We start from the raw sequence: 23,313 nt of genomic DNA, 5'->3' as shown, positions 1-23,313 counted from the left end.
TAATCAATACATTAAGTATATTTCATAGCCTATAGAGTTAATAATTCAAAATATAAATGAGAGTGTAATTACCCTCAAGGCTGTTTGTTTCAGAAATGACACTGAAAAGAAAAAGGAATACATAATCAATCATATGTAAATGCAATAAAGTTAACCATACATTCATGCAGTGTTAGCATCAAGCTTTATCCCCCTGCCTGTATTAGCGTAGGCTTTGATGTTTCATACTTTGTGTCTTAGAACAGGAACATGACAGAAATACACTGAAGAGAACAGAATTACAGGTGTCATGAAATACACACTTATAATTTCAAACGTGATATTATTCTTTATATGTCTATTACCACAATAAAATAGTGTCACTGTGCATGTGTATATGCCGAATGATGAGAAAAAAATGTGATCTAAAATCAGAGGAGCACCTCATAAGTCTGGGAATCAATGTCAAAGCAGGTCGTAAATGCTCCTGCATGTCATGTCTTTCATGCAAGACATCAGAAGGATTTATACCATTATACTACAAATATTCATCATGCTCTTCTACTTGCCTAATAATTGAGCAGGTTCACAATGACTATGACACTTTAGTTGAATGTACACTTCACAACTCCTCAGTAGAAGTGTCCCAGAATGATCAGCTTGGATACAGGTTTGGTGAATCCTAGTATATGATATTCTTTATTTCTCATACCCATGTGGTATAATAATGTGCCTACATTTCTTGTATCCTCTAGTTTAACCTTCAGAAATTTTCTTCGTTCACTCATGTGAAGAAGATATAATATAAAAACCTTATCAAAAATATAATAAATGATCAAATTTGACATACTTATACAAAATAATGTTGCTACCAGGATTAGATATGAATAAGCTTTTCCATTTCAAACTCACTCCAATACTGACTGCAAATAAACTATTTAGGAGTCAATTAATGATTTCAACATTACTTTCTTTCCAATATGGTCTGGTTGGAAGCATCACGTTTTTCGCTAAAGAATTTTTATTAAATTGTTATCTGATCCAAAAGTTAGCTCCTTGTAAAACAAAGTGAATATATGTATATTCATGTTTATCTCATTTGAATAACTAATATCAACAAAACACATCTCTGATACCCAAGAGTAACAAAGACTAGTATAGACAAAGACAGATAGACTATTAAAAACATAAAAGGACACGGTGGCTTGTTCCTATAATCTCAACTACTCAGAAGGCTGAGACAGAAGTATCACTTAAGAAGGCCAGGAGTTTGAGACCAGCCTGGGCAACATAGCAAGAATCAATCTTTGTAAAAATAATCATGCAGGCCAGACATGGTGGCCAAAGCTTGTAATCCCAGCACTTTGGGAGGCAGAATCACTTGATGTCAGGAGATCGAGATCAGCCTGGCCAACATAGTGAAACCCCATCTCTACGAAAAATACAAAAATTAGCTAGGTGTGGTGGCACACACCTGTAGACCCAGCTACTAGGGAGGTGGAGGCAGGAGAATCACTTGATTCCAAGAGATGGAAGTTGCAATGAGCCAAATCTGTGACATTGCACTCCAGCATGGGCAGCAGAAAGTGTGAGACAGTGTCTTAAAATTAAAAAAGAAAAAAAGAGAGAAAAGAAAAAAGAAGAATCAGTAAATAAGATAATTGAAAGGCTCAAACAGCTTACAATTTTGTAAAGAATCTTCATAACGAATCCTCTTTATTTCACGTGGTTTTCCAATAATCTAGAAGAAAAACACAATCACTTTAAGAATAACATGCAGCAAGTTAAAATAATTACAATAGCAACCATTACTACATGATCTAACACAAAATGTACAGGTTTTGAAGTCACACATAGGTAGATTCAAATTTTCAGTCTACCATTTACTTATCTACATATTCTAATGCCATGATGATTATGATTCGTGGTAGAGATAGTCTCAAAATGTTACTCCTTTCAACCCTAGTTGATTATTACATAAATACTATGATATTCATTAGTTTCTTTTCCTATCCACAACAACCTGGACAAAAATTTACTCATATGTAATTCAGGGTATCACTGAATAGGAATAATAATACAAAAGTAAATTAACTACGTTATTTTTCAAAATATCTATGCATTATATCTATCTGTGGGAATTACATTTTGTGGGGAAAAAATGTGAGCCTGTGGTTGTTAGTAGCACTATGCTTAAATGCGCTGGCATTGAAAACAGTACAATTTGCCTGCGTTCTCTGTGTTAAAAGCTAAGAACAAATTATTGTATAACTTCAGCTCCTTCCGAAAAAGGGAGAACAAAACAACCAACCACCTTATAGAGCAATGATTGACGAATGAAAGCCACACAGAGCTGCTAAAGAGAAAGCTGTAATAAGTGTGCTGATAATAGAAACAGAGGTGAAATGAAAAACAGACACTAAAGACATGTGTTCTGCAAGAAAAAAGTTAAGACGGAGGTAAATCATTTTTAAACAAAGAGGAAGGACAGAGAAACAAAGAGAGAGAGAGACATGACCAGTCAATCAAACGTGAACTTAAAAGAAAAGCTTGTGTTCGTAATATAAGCACAAGAATACTAGTTAGCATTTACTCTACAGTTTGTTTTGTGTCAATACTTATGTAACAAAGAGTTTAATTCATTTACTATAAAATAAGACATCACAAGAGTTAAACATGATCATCCACCTGAATGCTGAAACATTCTTACTACAGAGAGAGAGAAAGAAAAAAATTAAGTTCCATAAACTTTCCACCTGGAGATAGAATTTTTATTCACAATTCCACAGAGTAATGTATGCCTTGAAAATATATATACTTAGTAGAATATGATTGGGGCTTTAAAAGTTTAAGAAAATTTAATTTAAAATCCTAATCCAAGCTTCCAGTTGGAAGATACTAGAAAGCATGCTGTATCCACCTGTCCAATTCCTATCCATCTTTTCTAAGTTTTATTTTCTTCCATATGATGTATTTTTTAAACAGAAGTCATGTAAATTTACACACTGTCAACCTTAGAAGAAAAGATAAACTGAAAACATTCTAGAAATTTAACAGATTTAATTATTAGCTATATTATGCATATTTGTTAACTATAACATTCTCTTATATAAAAGCCCATTTGCCTGTTTGTTTATTCACATTAAAACTGTTGCAATGTTTTTTATATGCAAGATATTATTCTAGGTATTCCAGGATACAGAGAAATATGTTCTGTATTTCAAGTGGCTCATAGTAATGTACGAGCTTTATAATTACTTTTTCAAGAACAAAGCACAAAAGCCTCTGAAATTTTAAATTTAGAATGTGATACAAGGACCCTGAGTGCATATTTTTTAAAATTATAATGCAAACACCTTGTGAAATTAAAATCTTACCATAAGAATATGAAGTCTCTGCTTATCAAACAGGTTGTTTTTTTTTAACAAAATGTATATTCTTCAAATATATGAAGAGTTAAAAGTATATTCTTAATTATAAAAATAATTAGAAAGCACAGTGTAAATTCTCTGTAATACAGATTTCAGAACAGAACTTAAATTTCTAATCTCCCACATTTTTTTTTTAATTAGAGATAATGTCCTGCATGGACTCAAGCAATTCTCCTACCTTCATCTCTTGCATAGCTGGGACTAGAGGCACATGTTACCATATCTACTTAAATTTCCACAGTTTCTTGTATTCTTTTAGTCTAATTATAGAACCAAAGGTAAAAATAAAAAAAATTGCACACTGCAAAAACTGTATGATATCAAAGTAAATGCACAAGAAATTAAAAGAAACTATATGCTATGTGTAACAGGGTGATTCCATGATTCCTGTAATAAGTCATCTAATCTATTAAACATACATTTAAACAGAAGTATTATTACTTATACTCATATTATTTATAACTCAAAACAAAGACACTGACTAAAATAGGCCTAGACCAAAATTCCTATTTTCTCTATTGCAAGAAGGCATTCTCTAATATCATTTTTCTGTCAGTATATACTTTCAGATCCCAACTCTCAAAGTAATTATCAACTATTTGTTATTTGCCAAGTAAACAAAATAAAAACCCCTCCTATTTCTTTCAAATGATTATCTCTAGTAAAATTTTTAATACAACCATAAAACAATGACAGGTAGACAACTGCTAAATTTTAGAAAATAATAATATACAAAAAGAGATTCAGAGTGAGAATTTAATTTCACAAGTGAGTACTTTACCAGACAATCAGAATCAGAATCAGAATCACACTCTTGCACAGGCTTGACAAAAACAACCGGTTTGAAGAGACGCCTACAGAGGAAAAAGATACAACAAAAATGAGCAGGTTCATTTCTTAACACAAAACAAAAATTGTCAGTCTATACATCTATGTTCCCTCCCCCCCCCAAAAAAAATGGTAAAACAAAGTCTGAGGAAGGTCAGTTACCTGTACATAAAATAATATTTCTTTATGTAATTGAGATATGACCACTGTTTTAGAAAACATTTTAGTTACCTATTTCTGCCTCCACCTCTCCCAAACTATGAAATATCCAATGAACACTTGCCCTTAAACCCGTAACAAATACTGACAGACAATATAATGGCACAGCCAGACAATACTTTGTCCTTACAAATTATCTACCTGAAAGAGTAAACTGAAAATCCAATTGATATCCTACAGAACTTTTGCTAAAGCACTGGAATAAACCTGACAACCTATAACAAGGTAGAAAATGACTGTCTCATCTCCGTTATCTATTTCTGATTCAAAGACTAATCTGTGTCACTGGAAAATGGGAGTCATGGATCTTCAGCATGTACATAGTGCCCATTGATTCTATTTACCCTAGAACACTACACGGAGCCCCCTGAAACACTACACATGTTTGAAAGCTGAGTGTACAAAAATCAAAATACAAAGGTTTACATTGCTACTGGGAATATTCTCCAAAGAAGATTAAAACATTAAAAATTATAAAATCTAATTACGGTTATTATATAGATCCTACCTTATTCAGGTTAACAAAAACCAGCAAGATTAACAATCTTCACAGACACTCACACCCAAGACAGACTACTGGAAAAGTCTCCCTACTGAATAGTTACAGCTCCATTTCATTCATTATTATCTAATTATCTTCCTTCCCATAGGCTCCCACTTCTGGATCCCTCTTCTGCAGGGATCCATGGCAGTATCCAATCTATACCTTCAGCCTAGAAAACCCCTGATTCCTAAGAAGACAAGCTAAAGTAACTGAGATTAGGAGCTCTCTGTTCCTCTGCTGCTGGAAAGTAAGTCTCAGTCAACCACCCCAAGCATCAGAATGTTACCAACTAACCAACTGAAGCTTCATTACCGATTTGCCAACCAATCCTACCATTGCCCTAACCTACAGGTACATGAGAGAACTGAGAAAAGAGGCAGAAAAAAAATTACATCCAGCCTGGGTCACAGATCTATGTACTTAAGCAATCTCCAGCTCCCTAATTTGTGAGGTGTTCTAAGCCCTCTGTAAGCTTGCGTGGAGGAAGATACCACATTCCTATATGCTCCAGAGACTCTTTCCAGTGGCTCAAATTCTTTTAATATTTTTCAATAAAAACTTTAAAGTTTGGCAGTTCCTCCAGTTAAACAAACAAAAAGGTAGCAGCCTTTTCAGAACTCCTTGAATGCCCTATTTCAATATGCCTTTCTTGATAACTCCCAACATCCCGTGTTTCCAACTTCTTAAGTGTTTGTTTCTCTTCAAATTTAGCTGTGCCCTGCAAATTCCATTCCTATCTACTTTCATTGAGTTCAACACCTCATTCCATTCTCATCCTCTTCCACTGTATTCACGAGAGCCACTCCCTCTTTCTGTTATAAAAACACTCAATGACAAAATGATGTAAAAGAAGATTGGGTTTTGATTAAGAAACCTGAGTGCAAATCTCATTTCTGCCATGTACTATATCCAACAGAATAATTTCATCTCTTTGAGTTTCAGATTATCCACCTGAACAACCACTTAATCAGGATGTTAAACACAGATTCAAGTACTACAGGATATTTTGTTTAGTCTCCAGGATTTCTTAAAATTCTGAAATTCTGTGCCCTTCTCATTTTGCCTATAGGAAAATGGGAAATATTTAGCTACCATACAGGAAAACAATAATAGAAAGTAATAAACCCTAAGCAATGCAGAAGAGAAAGTAAAAAGAAATCAAGAAAATATTATTTCAATGTCATAGAAAGAAAAAAATAAATCCAGAAAACAAGAAACAGCTTCATCCAACTAGGCAGGGTATTCAAAGCGAAAACCAAACTGGGTAGTCAGAAAGTGGAGAAGTGAATTCTAAATATGCTTTCAATATATGCTAAATATAGTTAATATAACATAGACTATATGTAGATATTCTCCATGTACAGTAAAATGATTTCTATCTTAGATTGACCTGGTCTTGCTTAGGAAAAATCAAGGGTCCTTTGGCCACAGATAACTCATACCTGCCTTCAAAACTTTGATGGTTGAACAACCTGGTCTTGCTTAGGAAAAATCAAGGGTCCTTTGGCCACAGATAACTCATACCTGCCTTCAAAACTTTGATGGTTGAACAACAACAACAACAAAAACAGGTACTTGTTACCACTGTAAATTCCAAACATATTAAGACAACCTTTTGGAGTAGCCAAGCTTCTAAGGAACACTCCCTAAAGAGAGTTCATATATAACAAAATGTGACTTTCTGAACTGATCTGATTTAAACCAGTACCTTGATCCCATTACTGCCTACGTCACTATCCATCTATGCTTAGGTGCAGTGATATGAAAAGCCAGGCAGGATGCTTGTCAGATCACGGGTTGGCTACCTGATAACTAAGGAATTATAAGCCAACATTTCAACCTCTTTCAACCAGTTGCCTAATCAGTAAGAAAACAATAATAACACAAATACTTTGTAAAGCTGTGTGAAGATGACATGAGATGATAAATGTGAAGCATGTAATATGGTGTCTAGCACAGACTAGAACACTAAACAGATACTAGTTTCTATTCTCGCTATTCACTTAGTTAACATATCACTTTTAAAAATCTGTGAAATCATACCTGTTTAAATGCTTGTCAACAGCAGGATGCACTTTTAAAAAAAAGAGTAAAATGCATTTTAAATCAACAATAGAAAACTATAGAATATTGAAAACATAAAAGAGCACAGGGGCTTGTTCCTATAATCTCAGCTAGTCAGAAGGCTGAGACAGAAGTATCACCTGAGGAGCCCAGGAGTTTGAGACCAGCCTGGGCAACATAGCAAGCTTCTATCTTTACAAAAATAATCACAGAGTCTGGGGGTGGTAGCTCACGCCTGTAATCCCAGCACTTTGGGAGGCCGAAGAGGGTGGAACATTTGAGGTCAGGAGATGAAGACAAGCCTGGCCAACGTAGTGAAATCTCGTCTTTACTAAAAACACAAATAGTAGTCAGGTGTGGTGGTGGACACCTGTCATACGTCTATTTCTAAAATACTCAGTGTCAATAGCAATGTGGACATGCCAAGTGATGAGGACTGAGATGATCTAAAATCAGAGGAGCAACTCATACATCTAGGAATCAATGTCAAGGCGGGTGGTACTACTCCCACATGTCTTTCATGCAACACATCAGAAGGATTTATAGCATTATACTACAAATATTCATCATGCACTTTAACTTGCCCAACAACTGAGAAGGTACACAATTACAATGACACTTCAGTTGAACGTATACTTCATGTCTCTACAAGGAAGGGTCCTAAATAGTTCAGCTTGGATATATGTTTGGTGAATAGTTGCAGATAATATTCATTATTTCTCACACCCATGTGGTGTATTAATTTTCCTACATTTCTGGTATCCTCTAGTTTAGCTTTCTGGAAGTTTCTTCACATACTCATGCAACACAGTAAGACACGTAAGCATCAATAAATGGTATTATCCTTTATCCGTTTTGACATACTTCTACTAATTAAAACTGCTACAAGCAATAAATACTAATAAGCTTTTACATTCAGATATCACTCCAATATTCATTGAAAATAACCATTTTTGGAGTCAGTTAATGAATTTGACATAATTTTTGTTTCTAAAAGAGTCTTCCTTGAACTATCATGTTATTCTCTAAAGAAATTTTATTAAACAGCTATTTTATCCAAGAATTAGCTCCTTGAACAACAGAGTCCATGTATTCATATTCAAGATTATCTTACGTTTAATAATTAAAATTAACAAAACACCTATCTCTGATGCCTAATAGCAACAAAGAGGAGTAATGAGTCACTGTGGTTTATCCCAATCCTAGCACTCTTTCCTCTTTCCACTAGTTTCTGGAGCAGCCAAAATCAAATCCTCTTTTACACAAATATTCTAAATAAATCCAAAGTGAGCTCACTCACGTTTCCTCAATAGAAACCCCTAAATTACACACATAACCTTTTCTTTTCCCTCCTTGCTGCGTCACAATCCCTCTTCCTTGGAGAAAATAATTATCACAGCAGTGGTCTCATTAGTTCCCTCATTCTACAGTGTTTATGGGTTATTACGTTCACTTCTTCCCTCTGGTTTCAGCAATACAACCTGATGTCTATCACCTCTATTACTACGTCTCTTTTTCCTTTCCTTCCTGAAGAAAACCTGCTGTAGAATTAAAGCAAAATTATGCTGTCCCCTGAGCTTGCTATCTCTTGAATTGCTCTTCAGAAGTTCTTCTATTTAATTTCGATGTAGAGAAGTTTATAATGATACTACTCAGATCACTGACAAGGACCAGCAGTATCAGTGGCACCAAATAACTTATTACAAATGCAGAAACTTAGGCTTCCTGAAACAGAGTGTACAGTTTCAATTAGCCCCCTGGTGATTTATTTGGGAAGGGAAGTTCCCTTCTATCTTGCATGAACTTGACATTAAATGTGTATTGTAAAATTACCTGTCCCAGATTTTGGTCCATCCTTTATTTCTGCGGCTATATTCGAAACACAGTCTTTCTTGTCACTTGTAGCCTGAATGGGATTTGAAACAATATAATCAACACATAAAGTATATTTCATAGACTAATTTCATAGAACAGTTAATAGTTCAAAATACAAATGAGAGTGTAATTACCTTTGAGGCCAGTTGTTCCTGAGAAGACACTGAAAAGAAAAAGGGATACATATCAATCATATGTAAATATGATAAAGGCATCCATAAATTGATGCAGTGTTACCATCAACCTGTATTTTTCTGCTTGTATTTAGTGTAGGCTTTGATGTTTTATACTTTGTGTCTTGGGACAGCAAGATGACAGAAACATACTGAAGAAAACAAGAATACAGGTTTCACAATATACACACTTACAATTTCAAACATCATGTAATTTGTCATATATATTTCTAAAATAAGTATCAATAGCAATGTGGATATGCTGAGCGATGAGGACCAATGTGATCTAAAATCAGAGGAGCAACTCATACACCTGGGAATCAATGTCAAAGCAGGTGGTACATACTCCCACGTGTCTTTCATGCAAGACATCAGAAGGATTTATACCATTATACTACAAGCATTCATCATGCTCTTTCACTTGCCCGATAACTGAGAAGGTACACAATTACAATGACACTTCAGTTCAGTGTACACTTCACATCTCTTCAGTGGAAGTGTCCCTAATTGATCAGCTAGGATATATGGTAGGTGAATCCCAGTAAATAATATTTATTATTTCTCACATCCATGTGGTGCAATAATTATCCCACGTTTCTCATATCCTGTTGTTTAGCTTTCCCAAAGTTTCATGGTCCACTCATGGCAACAAGGTATTATATAAAAACCTCAATGAAAAGTATCATCAATTATCAATTTTGACATACTTCTACAAAATAAAACTGCCACAAGCATTAGATATTAATGCACTTTTACATTTGAAAATCACTACAATATGCATTGAAAAAACCTATTTTAGAGTAAATTAATGAATTCAACAATACATTTATTTCTAAAAGTCTTCTTTGAAGTATCATATTATTTTCTAAAGAATTTTCATTAAATAGCTATTTTATCCAAGAGTTAGCTCCTTAAACAACAAAGACGATGTATTCATATTCAAGTTTATCTCATTTTTATAACTAAAACAAAAAAAAATGTATCTCTGTTGCCTAACCATAACAAAGAGGAGTTAAGAGTCAAGTGTGGTTTATCTCAATTTCAGCACTCTTTCTGCTTCCAGTAGTTCCTGGAGCAGCCACAGTCAAATCTTCTTTTATGCAAATATTCTAAATGCATCTGAAGGGAGCTCACTCAAGTTTCCTCAGCATAATCCCCAAAATTACATGAATAACTTTTTCTTTTCCCTCCTTCCTGCCTCACAATCTCTCTTCCTTAAGGAAAGTAATTACTCCATCAGTGGTGTCCTTAGTTGTTGTTCTACAGTGTTGATGGGTTATTACGATCACTTTTTCCTTCTGCTTTTTGGGATGTGGTCTGATGCCTATAATTTCTATTACTTCATCTCTTTCTCTTTCCCCTCTTGATGAAAACATCCTGTATAATTAAAGCAAAATTATGCTGTCCCCTGAGTCTGGTATGTCTTCAACCGCTCTTTAATGGTTCTTCTTCCCAATTTCAATGTAAGGAAGTCTATAATCTTACTACTCGGATCAAGGCCAAGGACCAGTAGTATCAGCATCAACTGAGAAATTATTACTAATGCAGAATCCCAGGCCCGCTCAATCAGAATGTGCAGCTTCACCGAGCCTTCAAAAAATAGAAGTTCTGATTTATTCAAAAAATGGAAGTTCTCTTCAATCTTGAGTGAACATGACATTAAATGTGTATTGTAAAATTACCTGTCCCAGATTTTGGTCCATCCTTTATTTCTGTGGCTATATTCGAAACACAGTCTTTCTTGTCACTTGTAGCCTGAATGGGATTTGAAACAAAATAATCAACACATAAAGTATATTTCATAGACTATACAGTTAATAGTTCAAAATACAAATGAGAGTGTAATTACCTTTGAGGCCAGTTGTTCCTGAGAAGACACTGAAAAGAAAAAGGGATATATAATCAGTCATATGTAAATGCGATAAAGTTAACCATACATTCATGCAGTGTTAGCATCAAGCTTTATCCCCCTGCCTGTATTAGCGTAGGCTTTGATGTTTCATACTTTGTGCCTTGGAACAGGAACATGACAGAAATACACTGAAGAGAACAGAATTACAGGTGTCATGAAACATATACTTATAATTTCAAATGTGATATTATTCTTTATATGTCTATTACTACAATAAAAGAGTGTCATTGTGCATGTGGATATGCCAAGTGATGAGGAAAAAATGTGATCTAAAATCAGAGGAGCAACTCATACATCTGGGAATCAATGTCAAAGTAGGTGGTAAATGCTCCTGCATGTCATGTCTTTCGTGCAAGACATCAGAAGGGTTTGTACCATTATACTAAAAATATTCATCATGCTCTTCTACTTGCCTGTTAAAATTGAGTAGGTGCACAATGACTATGACACTTTAGTTGACTGTACACTTCACAGCTCCTTATTGGAAGTGTCCCACAATGATTAGCTTGGATATAAGTTTGGTGAATCCTAGTATATAATATTCTTTATTTCTCATACCCATGTTGTATAACAATGTGCCTACATTTCTTGTATCCTCTAGTTTAATCTTCAGAAATTTTCTTCATTTCACTCATGGCAAGAAGATATAACATACAAACTTCATCAAAATATAATAAATTATCAAATTTGACATACTTATACAAAATAAAATTTCTACAGGGATAGATATGAATAAGCTTTTACATTTGAAAATCATTCTAATACTCATTGAAAATAAACCTTTTAGGAGTAAATTAATGAATTGAACATTATTTTTGTTTCCAAAATAGTCTAGTTTGAAGTATGCTATTCTCTAAAAAATTTTTATTAAATTGCTATTTCATCCAAAAGTTAGCTTCTCGAGAAACACAGTGAATGTATGTATATTCATCTTTATCTCATTTGAATAACTAATATCAACAAAACATGTATCTCTGATGCCCAACAGTAAATAAGAGTAGTAATGAGTTACTGTGATTTATCCTAATTCTAGCACTCTTTCCTGCTTCCAGTAGTTCCTGGAGCAGCAAAAATCAAACCACCCTTTATGCAAATACTCTAAATACATCTGAAGTGAGTTCATTTATACTTAAGAGTCATAATTTTAAAAATCATTTTCTTTTTACTCCTGAAGTCTCCTGATATACCTACATTTTCTGAGTTCAGCAGTTCAGCACTCTTGCCATCTGTTTGTCCAACTTTGCAAAAACATACAAGTCAACAAATAATTTTACCTAGGAATACAACTAACAATGGATGTGAAGGACCTCTTCAAGAAGAACTATAATCCCCTGCTCAAGGAAATAAGAGAGGACACAAACAAATGAAAAATCATTCCATGCTCATGGTTAGGAAGAATCAATATCATGAAAATGGCCGTACTGCCCAAAATAATTTATAGATTCAATGCTATCTCCATCAAGCTACCTGTGACCCTCTTCACAGAATTGGAGAAAACCACCTTAAGCTTCATATAGAACCAAACAAGAGCTTACATAGCCAAGACAATCCCAAGCAAAACACACACACACACACACACACACACACACACACACACACAACAAAGCTGGAGTCCTCATGTTACTGACTTCAAACTATATTACAAGTCTACTGTACTCAAAACAGCATGGTAGTGGTATCAAAACAGAGATATAGACCAATGAAACAAAGAGGTCTCAGAAAGAACACAACACAACTATAACCATCTGATCTCTGACGTACCAGAGAAAAACAAGCAATGGGGAAAGGATTCCCTATTCAAATAAATGGTGTTGGGAAAACTGGCTAGCCATGTGCAGAAAAACGAAACTAGATCCCTTCCTCACACCTTATACACAAATTAACTTCAAATGGATATAAAAATTTAAACATGAGGCTTAACACCATAAAAACATTTGAAGAAAACTTAGGCAATATCATTCGGGACATAGGCATGGGCAAGGACTTCATGACTAAAACACTAAAAGCAATGGCAACAAAAACCAAAATAGACAAATGGGATCTAATTAAACTTAAGAGCTTCTGCACAGCAAAACTATCAATAGAGTGAACTGGTAACCAACAGAATGGGAAAAAAGTTTTGCAATCTATCTATTTGACAAAGGACTAATATCCAGAATCTATGGAGAACTTATATTTACCAGAAAAAAACAAACAACCTCATCAGAAGAATAGGAGAAGGAAACAAACAGACACTTCTCAAAGGAAGACATTTATGCGGCCAACAAACATACGAAAAAAAACTTATCATCACTGGTCATTAGAGAAATGCAAACAAAACCACAATGAGATACCATCCCACATTAGTTAGAATGGCGATCATTAAAAAATCAGGAGACAACAGATGCTGGAGAGCATGTGGAGAAATAGGAATGCTTTTACACTGTTGGTGGGAGTATCAATTAGTTCAACCATTGTAGAAGACAGTGTGGTGATTCCTCAAGGATCCAGAACCAGAAATACTATTTGACCTGGCAATCCCATTACTGGGTATATACCCAAAATTTATAAATCATTCTACTGTAAGGACACATGCACACATATGATTATCTAAGCACTGTTCACATAGCAAAGACTTGGAACCAACCCAAATGCCCATCAATGATAGACTGGATAAAGAAAATGTGACTCCTATACACCATGGAATACTATGCAGTTATCAAAAAGAATGAGTTCTTGTTCTCTGCAGGGACATGGATGAAGCTGAAAATGATCATTCTCAGCAAACTAACACAAGAACAGAAAACCAAATGCCGCATGTTCTCACTCATAAGTGGGAGTTATGTGGACATAGAGAGGGGAATATTACACACCAGAGCCTGTTGGTGGGTGGAGGGCTGGAGAGGAATAGCATTAGGAGAAATACCTAATGCAGATGACAGGATGATGGGTACAGCAAACTACTATTATGCTATGAAACAAACCTGCACATTCTATACATGAACCCCATAACTTAAAGTATAATTTAAAAAAAAAAAAAAGGTTGTCACTAAATCTTCTACTACCATATATTATAGCAAGATACATTCAATTTGAAACAGAATAAGAATATTCACTCCAGAATTATAGTATATAAAAATACATAAAGCAAATAACTTAATTGTATTAGTAGGCAAGAAAATAACTAATACATGATTGATTTTTAAAATTTCATAATTATAAACAGAAATTTAACAATATAAAACAAAACTGAACCATCTATATAATTAAAATAAAATAAATTTTTTATTTTAATTTTAAATCAGAAATTATTACTTAGTTTAACACTTTTGCTGAAAGGTTAATAGAATAAGAACAGATTATAATTACCTAATATTGCCATAGCAACTTCTGTATAGAAATCTGTTAAATATTCACCAAAAGTCAAAAATCTAACAGCACAGAAACTTAATATTTCATATTAAATTACAATTCATGCAAATGAAATAAGCACCATGCTATATCACCATACTATTCACTATTAAAATAGAATTTTTAAGACAATACCTAAAATTAAGTTGGGGCTATAACTGCTGTAAAAAAAATAATTCACCTAACAGTCATAAGACTGTCATTTTAGAAAGACCTACATGCAAAACTGACCCTTCACTGGTATTTGGAAATTTGTATTTTAAAGGTTTCTCACCGTTTTCTAACTGAGAAAAGTAGATCACTGTACCTTAGCTGTTTACATAAACCAGGTGTCCCCAAACTTTTTACACAGGGGGCCAGTTCACTGTCCATCAGACCGTAGGAGGGCTGCCACATACTGTGTTCCTCTCACTGACCACCAATGAAAGAGGTGCCCTTTCCTGAAGAGTGGCGGGGGGGCTGGATAAATGGCCTCAGCATGCGGCCCACGGGGCCGGTAGTTTGGGGATGCCTGACATAAACAATGTGGTTGACTCTATAAACAGCTGCTTTTCTTCTGGAAGTCTGGAACTTTTGCATGTGTGAGAGAGAATGCCTACGTAACTAGCTTCCATAAAATCTTTGGATACTGTGTAAGTCTCTATGAGACTCATACTGGTAAACAACATTGCACGTGTGTTGTCAAAATTCAAGGATAGAGGAATTAAGCACATCCTGTTAACTCCACAGGAGAGGGCTCCTGGAAGCTTGTGCCTGGCTTCCCCCAGACATGCCACATGTCGCTTTGCCCTGAGCTAATTTTATTTTGTATTCTTTCACTGTAACAAATCAAAGCCCTGAGTATGTCTGTTTGCTGAGTCCTTCCGAGTGAATCAACAAACATAGAGGCAGTCTTGGGAAACCCCGACACAATTGCATTATATGAAATTTGTTTTCTTTAAAGTGATGTGACATGTGACTACAATCAGAAAGCTGTTTTACACAATACCTTTCCCTAATCTGTTTTCCTTGACAGTTGCCTTGAAGATTCCTGTATTTCTGCTTGAATAAATCCATAAAAGGAATAGAAACAATTATGCCAAAAAAAGAGAAGCAGCAATCCTATTTTAACCAGAACAAAAAAATTGAGAATGTGAATAATTAAAAATATATCCCATAGTATGAAATATTCTAGAAGAGAAACAAACAGATCACAGTCAATTTTCTTCAGCTCAGCAAGGTTTCTTTTATAATAATTGGGTATCAGGTCAGGTGCAATGACACGCACCGAAGTCTCAACTACTCCAAAGGCTGAGGCAGGAAGATTGCTTGAGATCAAAAGTTCCAGGCTGCAATGCAGATTGTGCCTGTGAATAACCATTGCATTTTAGCCTGGAAAACGGAGTGAGACTCCAGCCTGGGGGACAACAAAAGACTCAATCTCAAAAAAAAAAAAAAAAAATCAAGAAAGTTATATATAAATGGTTAAAAGTCTGGTAATCCAAAATGACCAAATATTCCAGCTAAGTAACAAATAAGCAATATTTGAAGAAAGGTAATACCAGGAAAGTGTTTTACATTAAAACTATGTCAAGTTTGAAAATTTAAAAGATATTTAAAATTTGAAAAGTTAAAAGACACTCAAAATCTTAAAGGACTCTCATCACTTACAATGTCATTGTGCTAAAGATATCAAGTTTACCATTAAAGATTAATAGAATACTAGATATACTTTAGAATAAGTAGCTAATTCTCTTAAAAGGAAATAATATATAGTTGTCAAACATACCTATGTTAGAAATGTGTTCTAATAATATTTTCTTTAGGGATGAAATTCAAAAGAAAACAGTAAAAGCAGATATTGTAAGAGGCAATGAAAAGGAAAATGCACTAAAACAAATGGTCCCAGAACACAGTGAACTGGTATATTTAGCATATCACCTTATATTTTTCTCCATGATATTATATAGAAGATGTTAGCTTCTCCAAACTGCTGATCTGTAAACTACTTCTGACTGAAACTAGAACTCTTGAAATGTAGCTGTGTTACGATTCCATTTTGGAGTGAGTTGGGGTGTATGTGCTTTGGAAAAGTTGGTTGCAGTTATTGCTGCCAGATTTGTTTCAGAATGCATCCGGAAGAACTTATCAGGGACTTCAGTGCAAATTAAGTATTTCCACAAGGAGCAGATAAGAAGACCACAGTTTTTTCTCACACATTACCCTTAGGTTTTGACAATTCTGTAAAAGCGTTGGCACATGTACTCAGAAGTCAAGACATTTTCCCTGACCCTGGGCACGTAGCTTCTGCAGTTACAAAAGAGTTATGCAGAATCTTGATAGATTTATTCCTCCATATTTGGACACCAAACATACCAATCACATCAACAGTGCACCTTACACCTCAAAAACGGTTCTTTTGAAAAGGGCACCACCAAAGAGTTTTTAAAAGTTAAATCTAATTGACTTTTTAGTCCTCTTGTTAGAATTGATACTCCCTCCTTGAAATTCTCACATTTTTTATTTTTGCAACATCACTTCCTCTGACTCCTCTCCCACTTTTTTCTAGCCACTGCTCATTCTCCTTAACTAACTTTTTTCTCTGGGGGTATGGGGGAAATATTGACATTCCCAGGGTTTTGTCACTGGATGCCTTCTCATTCTACATCTGCATCATGGACAGCTCATTGAGATCAATGACTTTGCCTAATTAGAATAATATCAATCTATGTCTGCATCTCCAACCTCAGAGTTGGAGGGAAGGGAAATTATTCTTCCCTGTTGACCAGCTGTACTTCTCCATTCACTGAACATGTCCTAATCCTTTCTAGTGTACGTTATAAAGCTAGTACACAACCTGGAAACCTATGAATGGTCCAAGGTTTCTCTCTGCACCCTAATGTTTTACATTCAATGTTCACTAAATCATATTAACTGTACCTCTTTTCTGCTTCTGCTTTATATATCTACTGCCACAACATAAATATGTTTATATTTCCTAAGTCAACATGGTTTCGTCACTGATGGCTTTCATGAGAGAAAAATCCCTATCCATTATTATTGTATTTTCATAAATATAAGGAAAAATTAAGCAAAACAAATGAAGAAAGCACAAGGCCAAGAAAAAGACCAACATTTTAAAATGAGTAAATGGAGGTTACTTTATTTATTTATTTATTTATTTTACCATGGAAGGGTAAATGCCTCACACTAGCTTGATAGTAGTTCAAGGATTGAACTACAAGGAAACTACAGCTTTACTGCAAAAGCTTCCTTTTTCCAGCTTACTTTCTTGTACAGAGAATACAGTATATAATACATATAACATACTAAATATGTATTTTCAACTGCATGGGGATTGGCAGAGCTAAATACCATGCTATTCAAGGGTCAATTGTAATTATCGTTCATTTACTAGCTGCAAAGAATTTATTATACAAATTAAATAGAAGTTCTAATTAAATAAAAAGTCTAATTCATTATAATGTGACTATAAAAAAAACACACAGCATAACTTAAAATTTGTTTTCTTATTTACACAAAAAGATCATCTAGACTATTAGGAACCATCATTAAATAATTTTTTCAAACAATATTATTTCAGATTATAAATTATCTACAATTAACTTTTTTTGTTTTTTTTGTTTGTTTTTTGAGATGGAGTTTCGCTCTTGTTACCCAGGCTGGAGTGCAATGGCGTGATCTCGGCTCACCGCAACCTCCGCCTCCTGGGTTCAAGCAATTCTCCTGCCTCAGTCTCCCAAGTAGCTGGGATTACAGGCTGCGCCACCATGCCCAGCTAATTTTTGTATTTTTAGCAGAGACTGAGTTTCACCTTGTTGACCAGGATGGTCTCGATCTCTTGACCTTGTGATCCACCCACCTCAGCCTCCCAAAGTGCTGGGATTATAGGCGTGAGCCACTGCGCCTGGCCTTACAATTAACTTTTTAAATAATTATGAAATCTAGACTACTAAGAAAGTATTTTTTAAATGCATGCCATTTAAACAGTGCTTTTTTGTAATCAAAACATCCTTATTCTTTCTTATCTATGGTAATACCATCAAGAGTAACTCACTGCCAGAAATCTTACCTGGATTGCTATTTATAGAAAGTGCTTTAGATTTCTTTTCTTCTTTGTATTCAGAAATTAGTTTGAGAATGCTATGCATAAAATTAATAAAGGAAATTTATATTTTAATACTATTATTAAAAACATTTACCAAACATACTAAATTACTAGAGTATTTTAAACCATATCAGGATGTTAATTATCCTATACATTTCTCTTCTGTAAGCTCTACAAACTTCTTAGTACCTTTCTAATTAAACAATAAAGACAGGTGAAGTACTCATGAAGTGAAGGCAGTATAGCTCATAAACTAACTCACATCACCTTGACATAATAGAAAGTCACCTTCCTGGCTCTTACTGATAAGTCTTGGCTCTATAGCCTACAGGTATTTGCTGTTAAACAAGTTGCTTCTCTTAGGCACAAAGTCTTCTTCTAGATTGTACTGCCTTCTTTCACGAGGTTGTTTTACATGTTTAATGAAGTAGCATTTTTAACGTTCACAGAGAAATAGTAAAGTAGTGGAATCTGTTCTTAAATTTTATTGCTGGAACTATTTTGAAATCCCAAATCAAACCCAATGTGTATTTTTTCATAGGTTCTAATATTCAAATGCTTGTTTAAGAAAAATGTTAAGTCCTAATTTTGTTTATTGTTCTATTATTTGTGGCTTATAATTCGGGGCATCTCAATTATTTCATAATTTGTAAATAAATTTATTTATGAATACATTATTTCATTAAAATAGGTAACATGATTGTCCACTATTACTGAGCTCATCAATTCCAAGGAGAGAAAACTAACAGATGTCAAGAACTGGCTTGGGCTACCACTATCACTTCTCTACAGATTCTAACTGAACCAGCAGATGTTTGCTAGAGTGATAGTTAATCTCCATGTTATCTCCAACTCACATGGAAGACAAAGCCCTACTTTCATTTTTTTAAGTTCCATAAAGTAGATGAAAGTTGACATTTTCTCATTTCCAAGATACATACTAACAAAATATTTACACAACACCCCATGTGTTAGTTAGCTCCATTCTCAGTTTATAGATCACCTTTGTAACGAAAATCACAATTCTAAGGTGCCACCCATTTTGTTTTGATTCAAACTATTACTTAGGGGGCCGGCAACCAAATGACCTTCCCGTGACTGCAAAATATGAAATGCTTATTTTCTTTGTATTGTTCCAATTTTAGTATTTGTGCTGCCAAAACAAGCACAAAGCCTTACTTTTACATATAAATGCTGATGAGCCATGGATGAGGCTTAGTTCTGTTAAATCTAACTAACCAACCTGAGACTCAGATAATTCTGATGAATGACTTCCTATAAAGCAGAATTTAAAAATATTTTAAAAACTTGAGATAGTGATGCAAGCAGCTTGAGAGACCTTCATTATTATGGAAAACAGACCACTTGAGGGGCCAACCACAAGTTGATACCTACTACTCTAAGGAAGGATGGCATAGGAGCTTCCACTACCTGAGAAAAGCTTCTTACACTGTTTATTTTAAAAGTCTCAGGGTACATATCTGGTAGCAATAAAAAAAAAACTGTAATTTCTTTCTACAACATTATTTGAATATCTCTAATGACAGTTTAGAACTATCCCAACTAATATTTGCTTTAAAGAGAAAAAATACAAAAAAAAAAACCAAGGGACTCAAAAAATAACTCACCATGAAGGTCTTGAAGTCCAGCTTAAAATGTGGGCTCTACATCAGGTTTGGAGTGTGGGTGAATGTGTCAATTTGCTCACTATGTGTATTCATAAAGTTAGAATGTCCAGCTAACAGAACAAGGTTCTGGTGTTTTGGAAACAATGGCTGGGCATATAAGCATATGCATGTTAACTAAAAAATAATTGTAACTTTGAAGTTTTTTAATGGATCAATGTGAAGATTGAGCGATCTCAAACAGAAAGGGCATCAGGGCAACCTGGGTGGCAAAGGTTAATCATTACAAGACTATAGGAGCACTCTCAATGGCAAGAAAGCAGCAACAGAATCAATGAAAACGAAACAATGACTAACATGTCCTCTCCCCCTCCCTTTCTGACTTATAAAAACTATTCGTCTTCCCTGAACTTAGGGAACCCCTAAGGTTCTTGAAAAATTCAAGATCAGGCTATAGTTGATGGTCCCCAGTAAACAGCACAAGATTTTTTCGATAAACTGGACATTTCAAGACCCAAATATCTAATTAGAAAAATCAAAGATGTGAAACTACTTTATTCTATGCATAGGCATTATACTTGAAATAAAATGAACACTGGAATCCCTAATGAGAAAAGTCTTAAAAGTTTCAATATCAAGAATCCTGTACCTACTGCTACTTATCTAGCCCTTTGCTTGATTTCTGGCTGATGAAGTTCTGTAAGTCTTGAAAACTTAAAAACTTGCCACGCGCCGGGCGCGGTGGCTCAAGCCTGTAATCCCAGCACTTTGGGAGGCCGAGGCGGGTGGATCACGAGGTCAAGAGATCGAGACCATCCTGGTCAACATGGTGAAACCCCGTCTCTACTAAAGGTGCAAAAAATTAGCTGGGCATGGTGGCGCGTGCCTGTAATCCCAGCTACTCCGGAGGCTGAGGCAGGAGAATTGCCTGAACCCAGGAGGCGGAGGATGCGGTGAGCCGAGATTGCGCCATTGCACTCCAGCCTGGGTAACAAGGGCGAAACTCCGTCTCAAAAAAAAAAAAACTTGCCACTTGAAAACTACCTGAACCAAACTATGAAATCTCACCTGATACATAAGATGCAATTGTTACAATTATTTTAAACTTCAATTTAGTGTTCACTAGCCTTTTTATGTAAAGACTTACATTTCATTTTCAGCAGCAGCAGCATAATTTTCTGCAGTCTTCCCATAGACATCTAGAGAAAACACATCAATATTGTGCTGCAGAAGAAGAACGACTATATCTCTTTTTTCAAGACGAACAGCAAGTGTGAGGGCTGATCTAAAATAACAGAGAGAGAATTAAGAACTTTAATAATGTTTTTAAAAGCTAAATTTATATACTTTACCAACTTAATATCTTGCTTGTCCATGTTAATTCTACATGTATTAACCCAATTACATGTACTAATAAACAAGCACCTTGGGTGGTCAAGGGTTTATCTTTGTAAATTATCACGAAGGTTAAAAGCAAGGAACAAAAAGGAAGCCTCTTGTCCCACTGTGGTATGACATAGTTAAAGTTGTTGACTTAAAGTCCTTTGATGGGCAAGAAACTATGCTCTGGCCACCTATCTAAAGTAGGCAAATTTAAGTGAAGAATTATTCATTTCTTCCCTAGTCTTATATATTATAATGCAAAATCAACTAAAGGGTCAGATAAGAGCTATCTGTAGGCTTAAAACAATAATATTAATAGGAATGCTAATAATAGCAGCCGTAGCTTCAGTTAATGGTACTGATAAGTATGTGCTAGGCATTTAATTAAATGCCACATATATATATATGGAGGATAATATATGCTTTAAGGGTGGTTGTGTGTAACCATACACACCCACACACACACACACACACACACACACACACACACACATGAGCACATACTTACATGCTTAGCCATTGTTTCCAAAACACCAGTACCTTGCTGTGTTAGCTGGACATTCTAACATAATATATATATAATGTTACTTATTCACAACCACCCTGAAAGAATATATTATTATCCTCCTCCTCACATAAGAAAACATACTTGGTGATAAGTAATATTCGCAAAGTCGCACATCTAGCAAGTGGAAAAGTTTGGGATTAAACCCAGTCCTGTGTGAACCTAAAGCTTGTCTTCATTAAAGTTTTACCCATTTAAAGCTATCTTTTCTCCCTCTCCCCATATCAATTAAAAACAACATCAAAACACAGTAGAAATGAAAAACATGAAACCCCTTTAGCTAATGTAAAATCATACAATCAAAAACATCACATTATTACATTATAAATAACACATCATATTACAAATAACAAACATCTGTCAATATACAGAGACTTCTATATAAAGAAGCCTTCTATGTGTATAATGTCTATATAGAGAGACAAATCCTACCAACACTCTTCTTTATGTTACTCAGTCCAAATAATTGTTTTTCTACCTAAATTATAATCTGTGTTGATATTTCTCACTATATCCCAATAATTAAAAGTTAGTCTTCTTATTAATGTAAGATTTCTGACTTGAGTGACCGCTGTCACTCTAAAATGACAGTCAGGTTTTAAAACAACACAACAAGAACTAAGGTCTGTACCTTTTAAGTGAATCAAGTGCATTTATATTTGCATTTTTCTTTAATAAAAATTCCACCATCTTCAGTTTTCCTTGACTCACAGCAAGTAAAAGTGGTGGAGGTTCTTCCTGTAAAACAACAGCAACAATTTATAATTCACAAAATCGCGTATTTATCAGCTGAATTGAAAACCTTATGTAAGTGCCTATGAGCTTAAATATACACAATTGAAAGAACGTAAGAGGTAGTCTCTTTCTTTTCACTCCTCGGTGCTTTTCTATGTGCTGCTCCTTCCCCTAGAAACAACCCTTCTCTGCCTCACTGTAAGAACTCTGGTCATCTCCAAAACTCATTTCAAACATCTACCAGTTCCAAGAATCTTTGCTTCTGTCACCCCATTTTGCATGATATTTTGCAAGGATTTTATTGTTTCCCACCTGAACCAAGAGCTTCTTGAGAGCAAGAGCTGTTTTTTGTTTTTGTTTTGTTTTTATATTTTTTTGAGATGGAGTTTCGCTTTTGTTACCCAGGCTGGAGTGCAATGGCGCGATCTCAGCTCACTGCAACCTACGCCTCCTGGGTTCAGGCAATTCTTCTGCCTCAGCCT

General features: G+C 34.9%; 1 protein-coding gene across 7 annotated transcripts in view; it reads right to left on the bottom strand.

Annotated features, from left to right (window-relative positions):
* The window catches only part of LOC101029346 (uncharacterized), a 181,774-nt gene extending 160,354 nt beyond the window's left edge, over window positions 1-21,420 (bottom strand). For 5 of the 7 annotated variants that reach the window (XM_074396877.1, XM_074396884.1, XM_074396893.1 and 2 more), the window contains exons 1-9: window positions 21,296-21,420; window positions 10,963-10,991; window positions 10,796-10,868; window positions 9,075-9,103; window positions 8,899-8,971; window positions 7,045-7,075; window positions 4,192-4,264; window positions 1,663-1,720; window positions 73-101 (exon numbers count right to left, since the gene is read on the bottom strand). In XM_074396877.1, coding sequence (XP_074252978.1) covers window positions 73-101; window positions 1,663-1,720; window positions 4,192-4,264; window positions 7,045-7,075; window positions 8,899-8,971; window positions 9,075-9,103; window positions 10,796-10,868; window positions 10,963-10,991; window positions 21,296-21,347 — 447 coding nt within the window. In that variant the 5' untranslated portion in view covers window positions 21,348-21,420. Of the gene's footprint in view, window positions 1-72; window positions 102-1,662; window positions 1,721-4,191; window positions 4,265-4,400; window positions 5,511-7,044; window positions 7,076-8,898; window positions 8,972-9,074; window positions 9,104-10,795; window positions 10,869-10,962; window positions 10,992-21,295 lie in introns of those variants that run through there. The other 2 variants (XM_074396899.1, XM_074396900.1) reach the window with 2 other exon arrangements.
* Between the last annotated feature and the right edge of the window lie 1,893 nt (window positions 21,421-23,313).

The sequence above is a fragment of the Saimiri boliviensis genome, chromosome 1, assembly GCF_048565385.1.
Source record: "Saimiri boliviensis isolate mSaiBol1 chromosome 1, mSaiBol1.pri, whole genome shotgun sequence".
NCBI classification, from domain to species: domain Eukaryota; kingdom Metazoa; phylum Chordata; class Mammalia; order Primates; family Cebidae; genus Saimiri; species Saimiri boliviensis.
This window is presented reverse-complemented; position numbering and strand designations above follow the sequence as displayed.